Genomic DNA, 13,610 nt, shown 5'->3' with positions numbered 1-13,610 from the left:
CTCGGTGTGAATGCTGCCATTGGCACCCCCAGTACGTGCAACCTTTCAAAACCCTGGCACCCGAACGGTTTCTAGACCCCCTGGGACCCTATACCCGAGTATTGTCAAAATTGAGATTAAAGTAAAGTTGGACAGTTATTCGTTATTCCGAATAACGAATAACGAATAACGAATAACTGTCCAACTTTACTTTGCTCGCCACTATAAACATCAGGTAGCTGTGGCCATTGACTTTGAAAGGCTATGTCTATAAGATATACATGTATGTTTACGTTAAATTATTCATTACCGCTACATTGGTCGTAGGTGTATAAGGTAGCCCCATTCGTCGATGAAATGATTCTACTTTCTCTATTATTGTAAAAGTCTCTTTTTTGTATTCCGTTTCTCTTATAAATGTTTTTCATTATTTATTTAGTAGATTCATCAGTTTGGCATGAATAATGAAGGCTAAGTTTATTTTGAACACTTACAGGAATCGAAAACTTATTTTGCGAGCGTTCGATAACTTCTGTTTCCTTTGTCAAGCAATGAGTGTAAATGACCGGTGACTCGACTTTAAACCGCTCCATGTGCTGAGTCAGTTCATGTCCGTGTTCAAAACAAACTTAGCCGTTATTAAAGGGAAGTAACTCGTACATACTTTGAACTGACTTTACTGTGCTTGTTAACGGACATAATCGATATAAAGTTCTTTCGATGTAGAATGGGTACTTAATAGCAATACTCATGTATGTGTGGTATAAAAAATGTGAAATAATCATCAAATTTCAGATGTGACAACAGAATGAGCATGAACTAGCAATATAAATTATCCATACAAAAGGGTACACGGGTACATACAGCCATTCCCGAAGAGAGATATCCTCGATACTTTAGGGGTTGCGCTCATTTTCGATCTGTGCATCCCTGGAATATGTCATAGCTAAATTGAAGGCACGCGACTAGCTTTTTGATTGGTTTCAGGTAAAAAAAAAACACCTGATCATTTTTGTTAAGGCTGACACATGTCCTTTGAAAATTACAGAGAAGGGACATCCGACTTCAGAGTCGGTCAATTTTACCGTTACGCAACTGAGATATTATTTTGATGTTCATCAAAGGATCAAACTATTCTCCTCGTCTCATCCGCAAGGTGGTGCACTTTGAACATTCAAGTTTGCTATGACATATTCCAGGGGTGTAGAAAGCGAAAGTGAGCGTAATCCCTTGAGTATCGAGGATTGGAGAGATACCACGTGCTCATAGGGATCAGTGTCCCACTTCAGGCAGTAACAATAGACAGCAAGTACATTTCTGCTAAAATCCTGCTGTTAGTAAACGTTAAACAATTGGTGAGTTTCTGAAAATTATACATCCCAGAAAAACTCATGTTTATTCATCCTGCATGTCTCAATGAAGTTCATATGAACTCAAAAGCAACAAAAAATAAAAAAAAAAAACATGAAAAAAACGGGATGATATCTTACATTTTTATTAAGATATCATAAATTGTTTATTTTGCATAGCGCGTGTATTGTACAATTACAATACGCTATCAATAGATTATCAATCAGTAATTATGCATGTATTATGAATTCCGTTATCATAATACCTCAATATAATTTTATTTTTTTAATAAACTACTAAACTAGGTCAGGTCAATATTGTTTATTCGAGTCTAGAGAGCAAGTGATCGGGACAGCCCCTGCCTAACAAGCTCTCTGAAAATAATACAATATGACAAATAAAATGTTTTATTCTAAATGTAATACAATAAAACGGTTTGAAAAGTAATAGTATTGATAACAAGTAGTACCTGTAAGGGGGGCCGTTACAAAAGTCCCCAAACGAGCCATAATTTGCGTACATACCAAGTTTAAGCAATATTGGACATGTAGAGGTACCCATGACATCACCCTGGTGTACACTTATACATGTGTTAATAAATCAGAGGCCGTGGCAACCATCTTGGATGCGCAGCTGTTACAAAAAAATGTGTCTTGCACACGCCCCAATACTCATTGGTAGTTTCATTTGATTCCAACTTATAGAGTCTAGTCTAACAACATTTTACGGCGGAACAAGAATATTATTAATAATAATATTACAGTAATAAGAAACGGAGTAAAAACAGTAAGACTTGATACAAAATATTCCAGTTCTACATCGTAGTACGATTTAGGTTTCGAGTGGTTTGTGAGAGCCCTACCAGCGAGATATACCAAAATTCACACTACTTAGAAGCTTCTTATATGTATAGTCTTTGTCATGCACTTAAACTTAATTAGATTAATGTTTTTTTTTCCACATCACACCCCGAATTAATCTTCTTATATCAGGCAGAAGGTGACGTACGAAGGCCCGCGGAACTGATATTTGTAGCAGACCAATCTGCAGTTTGATATGAAAAGTAATGTTATCATATATAATTTATTACTTAAAAACCATAATTTCGATATCTTTCCTTTTAGTTTCCATGGCTGATAACATAATGTAAAGCCACAGTTCTGTTCGATAGTAATTGTCATTTTTTGTCCATGTTTTTTCTCAGCTGACAATCAAAACAAATTCTGTGAGATTCCAAACCTCAGTAGGGTCCGGAACATTTGGTAAAACAACTATTACAGTGTAGGCCCGAATGCGGACTCATATATCCGGAAGCTGGCTATATCACCGGATGTGGGCTGATATCGAAACAGTCAAAAAGGGACGGGCAATATTGATATTTTAAATATAGTTCATTACAGATGCAGTTTCATCCTCGAAATCCAAGAATTTAGCTCTCTTATGTGCTTTGCGACCCCTGAATCATCCTCGACACTCCGGGGGTTACGCTAGCTTTCGCTCTCTACACCCCTTGGATATGTCATAGCAAAATCGAAGGCTCAATGTTTGCCAACTTGTGGATGAGACAAGGGTAGTTTGACCCTTAAATGTACATCAACATAATCTCGCAGCCGCGTAACGGTAAACATGACTGACTTCGAAGTTGTGTGACCCTCCTTTGTATTCTTCAAAAGACAGGTATCAGCCTAGCGATTGGTAAGGATATTTTTTTTTTACCTGAGAGCAATCAAACAGCTTTCGTCGTGCTTTCGATTTTGCTATGACATATCCCAGCGGTGCACAGAGCGAAAGTGAGCGTAACCCCTGGAGTGTCGAGGATTCCCTTGAATTTGTCATAACGAATTGGAAGGTTATGCACGCGCCACCTTGTGGATAATACAGGGCAGCCTAACGGTATAATTGACCAGCTTTGAAGTTGGTAGTTGCTCCTCTGTAATCTTCAAACGACAGATATCAGCCGAACAATAGTGTATTTATTTTTACCTGAAACCAGGCAAATAGCTTACTAGTACTGCATGACTTCCATTTTGGCAGGGAAGTGAGCGTGGCCCCTGGAATTCGAGGAGGATGCAATTTGAGCGATATTGTAATAAAATATATGATCTATATTTATATATTTACATTTGATCTGCATTGCCACAATATAACACTACTAATACCAGTTCCGTGTTGTGATACTATCACGCATGCGTAGTGATATATCCACGCTAACGCGCGTTATTCGTTTTGTCTGCAATCCTGTTCCGTGTTGTAGTACCATAACACGGAACAGAATGCTGTTTAATGCTTAAGTGTATCATACAAATTCTAAGTAACGTACAAAACACATAACGAAAATTAAAGTCACACATCATGAAACCTTACTTCCCTAATCCTCCAAGTCAACTACTATCATAAACATATTTTGCCCATATTAAGAAGATGTGCATCTCTGGGCATGTAAATGTGATCTAAGGTTAACTGTTCTAATTGTGCATTGACTATATACATTTTGTGTGTGGGTGTAAGACTTATTTTATGATTTATTTCCCGATTATCAACTATGACAGAGCTGAGACTGACTCATATTATCTATAAAAAGGCCAATGCCAATATACATATTATAATTGAAGTCTACGCTTTGTTCGATAGCCTGAAAAATACATATTCGATAGAGGACAAATTTGAAGCAGATGTTGTAAGTGTGATTTAATAAGAAATATTTTGAAATTGTATATGAAAAAAATATGTTATTTTTTACATTTAAGCTATTAAGCAATCCGTTTTTCATTCTAATTTTAGTATATGCATTGTTTGCATATACACCAACACAAGATTAATAATTTATGTTGGGCGATGGAACATATTAAATGTAAAAAAGTTAAGCAGTTATTATACTATTACACGTATAATCAATCATATAGTGACATCACTAGTAACACTGAAATGACGTCACTAGTAAACCGGAAATGACGTCATGATTTCAAAGTGAAGGACACGTGCGATTAAACATGATCTGTATTTCATGTGGTTAGACGATTTAAACATCGATCACATCTAAACTCGTTTTTTAATAAAAAAAAAAATACACAGAATTTTTTTAAGAAACGCAATGCTTGCACACATTACAAACATTATCACATCATATATTGACTGAATGCCATGTGCCACTTCAATGTCATTAAAACATTTAAACTACCACAATAAAAAACAAATCAATATGCCGTAATGATTCGAACTGTATATATACATGTTTTAAACGGAGCATTGTAGAACACACTTATCCCCTCATTAAAAATCGTTGCGCATACTAGCTGTTCCAGGCATAAGCTATCATTTCCTGCATTAAGGATACGCCTACCACTGCCAGAAACTGTTGTCGGCATGATTAAAGCCATGATGAACAAAATTGCAAAGTAAAACTTCCATGACTGTCATAAATAAAAAAAAATGAAATAAACAAAATAGAATCATTTAAAGTGCTTTTGAGTGTATATTGCAAACAATTACAGTGTAACTCTGAATTGTTTTGTCTGCATCCTTAATGTATTATTATCCTTGATATATGTAATGTTATGCTCTATATCTCATAAAATTAATAAAAAAAAATCATTTTACTATACACATTTAAAGATATGAAAGAAAAAAAAATCATTTTTAAATAAAGAGGATTATTTTTTTTTTTTTTTATTCTATTTTTTTAATTATTGTTTTTAGAAAAATCTTATTTCGATATATTTTTTTTTCTCATCGATTTGCCATTTTTTGTTGTAATGGACGTACAGAAACAATATTGAAAAATGTGTGAATCATACAACAGGCTTGATATAACAAGTCATAAATACATCAAAATCAAATGTAGTTATTAAGTCATTGTCCTGAAACTACAGACTGCGGTGATTTCACAAATTTAGCTTCATCATATAATGATGTAAAAGTTACAATGATGTTGACAATATTAAATACATAGTATATAAATCAAATCTACACAGCAAAAAATAAACCTGTTTAACACATGACACTATATGTAACAACACTAATAATGATACAATGTTTTAGCTACTGATGTGGTTTATCATAAAAACGCATATAGGTTAACAAGTTATTGTAAATGTTTAAACAATGAAATAACATACTTAATAATATTTCTTATATAAAAATATTTCAAATGGTTTACAAACAAACAAATAAAATATATCTATATACACACATACATAACATTAATGAAAAGAGTGACTTACAAGTTCACTAATATTATTGCGTTCCCTATAGGAACATATGTTTATAGACAACATGTATAACAGTTATATAAAAATATAAAAATCATATTCATATATTAATTTCTCCTCTGTGAATGAATATAAAAATTGCAAATTATAATTTGTACGTCACAAATAAAGCATCCACGTTAAATGTCACTATCATATTTGGATAAAGCTTCGATTCAATCTCTGAATTTACCAAATAGATAGTTTAAGTGTTTCTCCATTATAACGTTAAACACGCAGAACACAACATCTTTGTATGCAATTGCTGATAGTTAATTCTTAGGATATAGACAAATAAAGGGAACGGTAATTTTAGAATTTTTCCATTTTCATATGAACATCCTGATTTTTAATTTCCAGCAAGTTAAATGGTTTAAGTATGAAAGCTGTTTACTTTTATACCGATATAACAATGTCGACAACACCGTTCAATTTATGTTGGAATCAATAACAATGTATTGTTGGTAAATTTTGTTGAGGATTTATTTTCACTATATTCGCTGTCACCAACGACTACAAGAAATTAGAAATCCAGTACGGATAATGTAATAACAACCAAATTTGGATATCCGTAGTTAACATAAATTTCGACTCGTTGACTGGTGGTATTACATTTGGATAACACAAAACATTCTACATTTTGAAAGGGTTCATCCCAATTGTATCTACATAATTCATTCTACTTATTAATATGTACACCACTTCCGACCAAAATGAACAAGCATGTTTTCCGTTTGGTTATTTAAAGTATTTGGTCCACTAAAAATCTCATGCACATTGACCAATACCTCAGCATCCAAACAACTTGGCTCTTGTATTCAGATATGATAGTTTTATAATGGAAGGATAAGGAATATATTTACAGTTTACACTGACATTCATTCAATAGACATTAATCCACCAAACTGGAATTATCAACTTATTATATGACCATAGACAGTTTCCATGACGTTGACACCAATTGAAGTGGGCGGAGCTATGCAAACTTTCCGCGAACGAGACACAATTATCAACAATAGATTTTGGCAGAAGTAACCAAAGCTTATGCAAATTTAAGACTTTTACTTATATCAAACCGATCAATCAATAATAAATTATCTAAAGAATGATTACTAAATAGTTAGAAATCATTCACAGAAAAATAGGATTGTCTGGTTATGAGGTGAGAATTCCAGTTGAGCACAGATAAATCTATCATAGATAGCTTTGCCAAACGTGCCCTACTGTAGCTATCAGCTCATAACATGACCGTGTAATTGCATTCTAAAAGGCAAACAATGGTATAGAAACCATCAACAAAAATACAATTAAAGTAAAAAAAATAAGGAACATTTAAATGATATATATATTGATTTGAAAATAAATTGTTGGTGCAAATAAGGTCAGATAACATGTTAAAAGCAATGCTTGGAGATGTCACAATCGCATATGCTATGTTGTCATACATGAATTAATAAACAAAACACATATTTACATGTTTTAGGTAGACACAATCGGGCGTGCACATGCTTAGATATATATCAGTAAGACACCAATTACATATTGTTCAATACTATAAACTGAAAAATTTTCGCTGCAGTTTAATTTTCGCCCCTTTTCGCCTTCCATAGTTAAGGCAAACTGATCATTACAGCGAATATAAATAAACACAACAATAAACATAATAATAAGAGCTGAAGGATGAAATAGACATTGGGGCAAAAATTGATTCCAAGGGAAAAGGGCGAAAATATTCCGGTATACAGTATTTAAATACATAATTCATACAAAATACATTAAGTGTTAACATAGGTGTTTTATCAAAATATAAAACAATTAATACTTACAATAAACTATTTACATCATTAATTGATAGCATGCGAACTAAATTGAATACATTGTACAATAAAAGCTGTACTTACAAAATATCCTTAAACAGCATAAAATAATTTTCCCTACTTACATCAATACTATTCTCATGTTATATCTTAAACTACTACTCACAATAATACAACAGTACACCTTGAACGTGTTTCCAAACTCATGTAATATATGAATAATTTGTCATGGGATATTGCTTAGTTTATGAAAATCTTTCATAAGTTATGATGTAAAAAATAAAAGTGATACATAGTGAACGTTTTGAAATCAATCGCCACAGTGGTTAGGTTTGGTCTGGATTGACCACTTCGCATATTTCATATCTATCTCAGATCCATGAACAGTACGACGTTAACATATCAAGCGAAAAGTCATGATGTAGTATGATCATATGGTGAAGGATTTTATGATGACTGTATTATGATCATGTGACGGTTGCATGGATGTTTTACGAATAATATACAGTAAATTAGTTTATATATTGACACACTGGTAATTTTCCATTGTAATAGAAAATGGAAATTTTTGCTCAGGATTAGTTTCATTTTCCACAAAACTTGCAGTGTACGTATTAAGCCAAATAATTGCATGAGGTACTATAATTCCCATGCAACACATATTAATGAGTGGGGAATAAGTCAGCGAAATGAAACGAATTAACACTATACATCTCTATTTACATGAGAAAACACTAATTACATCAGTGTACGGTTGATGCTCATTCTGGCATGTAAAACCGTTAGACAAAGTTATCTACGAAGGGGATATTCCAATAATTCCATTACCAAATACATACACAGTATCACTATACTTATTGTACTGTAACATGAACGTTAAGTCAGCTGAATAGACATATAATGGTTTGATAATAGTGATGTATCTTTGGTTGGGATTGTTATAATTAAATATGGAGCGCTCCGTCAGGGCAGCGCGTTATTGTTGTATATGCATGGTATAATATACGGCGCAGCAGACGATCGTCTACGATTCCCAGCTTTCCACTACTGGATCGCAGGTTTCAGGCCTAAGTAGGGTATTTGCCGGGTACTGGCCGCAGTACTGTAGTTTTACTCCGAGTACTTCGTTTTGTCAACCACCAAAACCTCGCTCGTCCTTATAGGACGTAAAGTGTAAACAAAAGTATTACTGTACATATTCCAGTGGTTTAATACTATCACAACCCTAACGTTGCCAAACCAGCATTGGATAAAAGCTGGCATTCCTTATGACACGCGCATTATTTCTGCTACTCTACTCTACTCATTTTGGTTTTCTTCCGCTTTTGGTCTATTTGCTGTGTTATATGGGAATTCGTTTTCAACCATTTCTTTGCATCTGCACACCTTGTGACTTTCTACACTAACTATTTCTACTTGTGCTTCACCACTTTTGCACGTAGATTTCTTCAATAGTTTCACGTTGTATGCCTCAAATCCTAATTGGGCAGTGAATGCGAGAACAAACTCGACACGAAAGCCTGCATATTTGCTTCCCACGAGGTTTTCTCCTGTTTTGAATGGACAGAATGGGACTTTAACTTGAACATCGGTATTTCCTTCGACATACAATTTGAGCGAGCCATGTTGTCTATATGTATTTGGAGGATGGATTGTTCCTGTCAACACTACAAGATAATAGTTTGCTGCCTCATCGTTGATGACCTTACCCTTTATATAGTTTTGGTAAGTGATTCCTTGTACGAGGCATCGGATACCATTTTCCTTCCCTAGCCACTCCCTTGGTTTCCCTTGGTTGGAGAACTGTTTACCTATTTGTTTCATTTCAATTTCTGCCCTTTTTATGGCCATTGCTTCTTTTAAAATGTTAACATCACAAGACCTCAGAGGGTGGATCGATAGGGTGCACAGGAGAACAAATATGTAGAAAATAGAGTAGGGACTGCACATTTTTTGGTGCCAAAAACGTACGTTTGTTAAAACGTCTTCCAAGGAATAGTACGTTTTCTGTTGGGGATGTCGAATTGCCTGGATCCAATCTATGAAAACAAAGTCTACATTCATATTGGAGTATGTTTCTCCTGGTTGCCTGATATCAGCAATGTTTTTTTTCTAGCATTGTAATTATAAACTTGATGTCTCTTTCATCTTTGAAGTCATTGATTGTTCCAAGCTGATTTACCTCCCCGTATTTCAGCTTAATTCCTGTAATCGTTGCGCATCGTGTATGGAATGTATCAGGAATACTTAAAGTATCTATGTAGCAGGTTTTGGTCATCCCCTTGAAAAGCGTTTTGTACTGTGTGACCTTCCTGTAAAACTGGTCATCAATCTGGGACTGATCAACAGTATTAAAGCACTTCATGAACAGATGTAGAATGTTTGATAAGCTTTCTTCAACAAACAAAATTATATCAGCATTTCTCGACTTTTCGCGAAGGGCTTGGATCGTGTGAAATCGATAGTGACTTTTCAGAAGATCACATATGCATAGCCGTACGTTTATTTCTCCAATACAGCCAAAGGACTCCTGATAACCTGCATATCCAAACTGTCTGCAATTTGAAAATGCTATGAATGCCAAATCTGCTAAAGTAAACATATTCCTGACTGTATCCTGAAATTGCATCTCCGAATTGTTTTGTTTTCTGCATTTTGCTATTTCAGCTTTAATCCGCTGAAGGTAAAACATTCCGTACATATGATATACGAAGCTCAGTACGACATCGTCATTTTCGGAATCAGTGTGACTTTCCTTTGCTCGACAGCCCTGTATCGCTTCCTGGAAAAATGTTTCAGTTTTCTCATGTTGTGTAGGACAAAGCAAGGAATATGCCCTCCCAAGGTGCGCCCACAAACTTGGAATATAAGGAAAAGACTTCGCAAGTGTTTCCATCACATGAAGGCGTTCAGTATACGGTTGCTCTGATGGTATGCTTTCCATCAGTCGTGAGAGCTGACGTTTTTTCGGTTGGGTGTCATCTGCTCCACCTTCACGATAAATGAACGTTTGTATTATTATATCAAGCACTGTTTTTGATTTTTGACCTGTTTGGTCTTCTCGTGTTTTCAGGTCTTTTATAAACTCCAAAACAAAGGGTTGGAGATGGTTCTTTGCTAACGGACTCAAGTCCAAGCCCCGATTACTGGTTAACACTCTCTATAAAATCTGATCTAGGATTTCTCTTGCTATCAGAAAATGACATATCCTAACGCTATTCTGAACGAATCCTGACTCAACTGGAACTGTGAATTCTTTGATGCTAGCCGGAAATTTGTCATACGTGAACTTATAATATGCAGACTTTCCAAACAAAGTTCCAAACATTTGACATGGCATGGTTCCTTGGCCGTAAAATTGGACTAGTGACAGATAACCAAGAACTCGCTGATTGGTATTCAACTCTTTACTCTTTATGTCTACCTTTAAGTACTCAGCCACATAATTAGCCACTCCTGTGAACTCTTGTAGATGAATGACTAACCCAAACTCGACGAGATGATGATTTACACCTTTCTCGACCTCTTCAACAAGCTTTTGGATCTGGTCTTTCTTTTTGACATTATCATGACAACATCGAATAAATTTCGGTCCTATACGCCTAGCTTCTTTTTTAGACAAGGTACCTTGGAGGAAATACTCATGTTTATCAAGATTGATCTTTGTTTCAGACACACGTTCTAAATATATAAAAACCACAATCACGTGATGCAGTTGTTGTTGTATCTGTTCAAACTTGTTTTTGTCTGATCCATCAAATAAGACGACAATTGGACTATGAGTCTCCTTGTAAAGAACAGATATGTTTTCCGCAATTTGTCGTGGCTTTGCCAATGAATCTGTTCTAATCTGAACGCATGGTGTGATTTCATGCAAGTTCCAAAGTATATATTGACCGATGGTAGTTCCCCCAGATCCAGGAGCATGGAATATCTTGACAAACCCTTGATTCAACGTGTCGATAAAATTGCTTTTGATATCATTCACAATGGTTGGAAGAAGATCCCTCGCAACATAAAAATGCTCCGGGCCATTGGTGTAGTAGGATTGCCAACTTAAAGTGCCACCTTTGAAGAATAACCGTTCTTCTTCTTCAGAAGCAGACCTATCAGAGGATCTACTTGGAGATGGGTTGTCAAGATAAAGTATTTACATACTTTCTCTGAAAGAGGCTGCCGATGTATTGTTGATAAGAGTTTCATTGGTGCCATCATCCGTTGGTAATCTGTATTTCGATGCCTTATGTTGTTGCGGCCCTAGATTTGTCGACAGATCATGGAAAACATCGTCAAGTTTTTCTTTAACGTAATAGTCTGGAGAAATTGTGTCGTCTACGAGTTTTTGGTGTTCTGCTGGCAGAATACCAATAACAATAACCTTTGGGACAGGCGAAATTGATTCATTTAATGCAGAAATGATTTTTTGGAACTTCAAATCTGTGGCTCTATCATCTGGCCAGCACGCAACCACTGTCAAAACGCTAACTGTATCTAGCATTTTGTTAATTTGGTCGACATGTTGCTCAAATTTGTTTTTGATATGTGGATACCACAATTTGAAACTGTCTGGCGTTTTGCTTTCAGGTTCTTGTGTTAGCCCTGAAATGAAACACCACTCAGTCCCGAATGTTTGTGTATTCGGAGGATCAAACCAGGTACAAGGGTACAGTCCTTTCCACTGTTTTCTCAAAACATCCTCAACCCTATAGAACAAACCATCAGTGCGACTGTCAATATGCCGTTGATTAAAGTATGATTCTAGCTTCTGTAGTTGCATCGTGTTCAATATCGGGTTTCCTCCAACTGATCCGTTTGCTTTCAAAATATCGTGAAGCAGCTGTCTGATTTTTTTCTTTTCTCTATAAAAAAAGCATAATTTGATAATTGTCCCGTTCATAATATTTTCAAGCAACGCAAAATAAATAATATACATGTAAATCTAAACTGAAACGTTTCTAAGACATCTTGTGTAGACTAATATATTATCAATCGTTGACTTTGTTTTAAGTGATTGATAAACAGTACAATGACAATAAATAGTTCAATATTTCTAACCATTGGATCAATATTTGTGATACAATGTGTTACAGATGAATGTAAACAACTTCATGTTGTGTGTCCTTTATCAGGTACAAATCGAACAATCAACTTTGACCATAACCATTGTTGTCTCACTATTAAAGGAATATTTGCTGTTGCAATGTTTTTAAATACCGCGTTGCATTTATTCGTCAGGAATTGTAGGTTATTGATATACCTGTAGAAGGTGTAGCTTCAAACACCATAGCGTTGTTATCTCCAACAATCACGTTGCCTCCGGCATTAATTGTCGTTTGATACACAATATCTAAAGTATATAACAAAGCCAAAATTACGAAAAACATCTTTCTATCTATATCTCTCTGCCATCTGGCACTGTCTATCTGTCAGTCCCAGTATTTGTCTGTCTCTGTCTGTCTGTGGGAGCTTAAGGTATGAAAAATTGACAGGCTCATAACGATAATGTAATACTTTCATGTTATTTTCAGGATGCGCACTATGGTCATGTTCAACAATGTTCTACGACACTAATAAACGTTGTCCTTTTGAAACCACACATATTAGAAAAATTCATGTTATGAAGCAAATTAGAAAATGACAAAATTAGAATTAGGAAATGTAACATTGATTTCGAAAAAAGAAATCTGGATCAATGACTGACAAATACATATGTCTTACCTTGTTTTGCCTTTCCTTTTGTCGGACTTTTCTTCTTCTTTGTGGCAGTTTTGTTTTTGTTTGAAAAAAGTACATGTATTAACTTTTGTTGTTGTTTTCCCAAAATAAGACAGAAGTGTGATAGGCGGAGAAAGAAAAAAATACCCAGACAAAACTATGATCGTATGCAAACTGTACCTATTTTTCTATTTAGAAACTTGAGTATCATGAATTTATTTCAAGCTATGTTGTCACAGAAAGTTCAGTTATGACGTAACAAAAAACACAACATTCGGAATGCTATAAAATGCAAAAGGATGCTTGCCGGAAGTTCACTAAAAGAAAATTTTAAAGTTTGTGCAGAAATTTGATATCTACATTTTGTAGTGTAAAAGCATTAATGGAAATTTGGCTTATCCACGCTAAAATTATCGAACGAAATACAAAGAAAAGAAGCACTCACAAAAAAGAAGGAAGAAAACGAAAACAAGTTATGGTAAACCTCGGGGACATACGCATA

General features: G+C 35.0%; 2 protein-coding genes across 2 annotated transcripts in view; one reads left to right on the top strand and one right to left on the bottom strand.

The window, feature by feature from the left end:
- The window catches only part of LOC110453251, a 90,795-nt gene that overhangs the window by 12,890 nt on the left and 64,295 nt on the right, over nucleotides 1–13,610 (top strand). The gene's annotated exons all lie outside the window — the stretch shown is intronic.
- Nucleotides 9,030–12,226, bottom strand: LOC110453252. Its single transcript, XM_021502132.1, is given in 1 exon segment — nucleotides 9,030–12,226. A coding segment is annotated over 1 exon segment (2,682 nt). The 5' UTR covers nucleotides 12,171–12,226; the 3' UTR covers nucleotides 9,030–9,488.

This window comes from Mizuhopecten yessoensis, unplaced genomic scaffold (genome assembly GCF_002113885.1).
Source record: "Mizuhopecten yessoensis strain PY_sf001 unplaced genomic scaffold, ASM211388v2 scaffold7205, whole genome shotgun sequence".
Lineage (NCBI taxonomy): Eukaryota > Metazoa > Mollusca > Bivalvia > Pectinida > Pectinidae > Mizuhopecten > Mizuhopecten yessoensis.
Note: the sequence above shows the minus strand (reverse complement) of the source record. Positions and strands in the feature narration are given on the sequence as shown.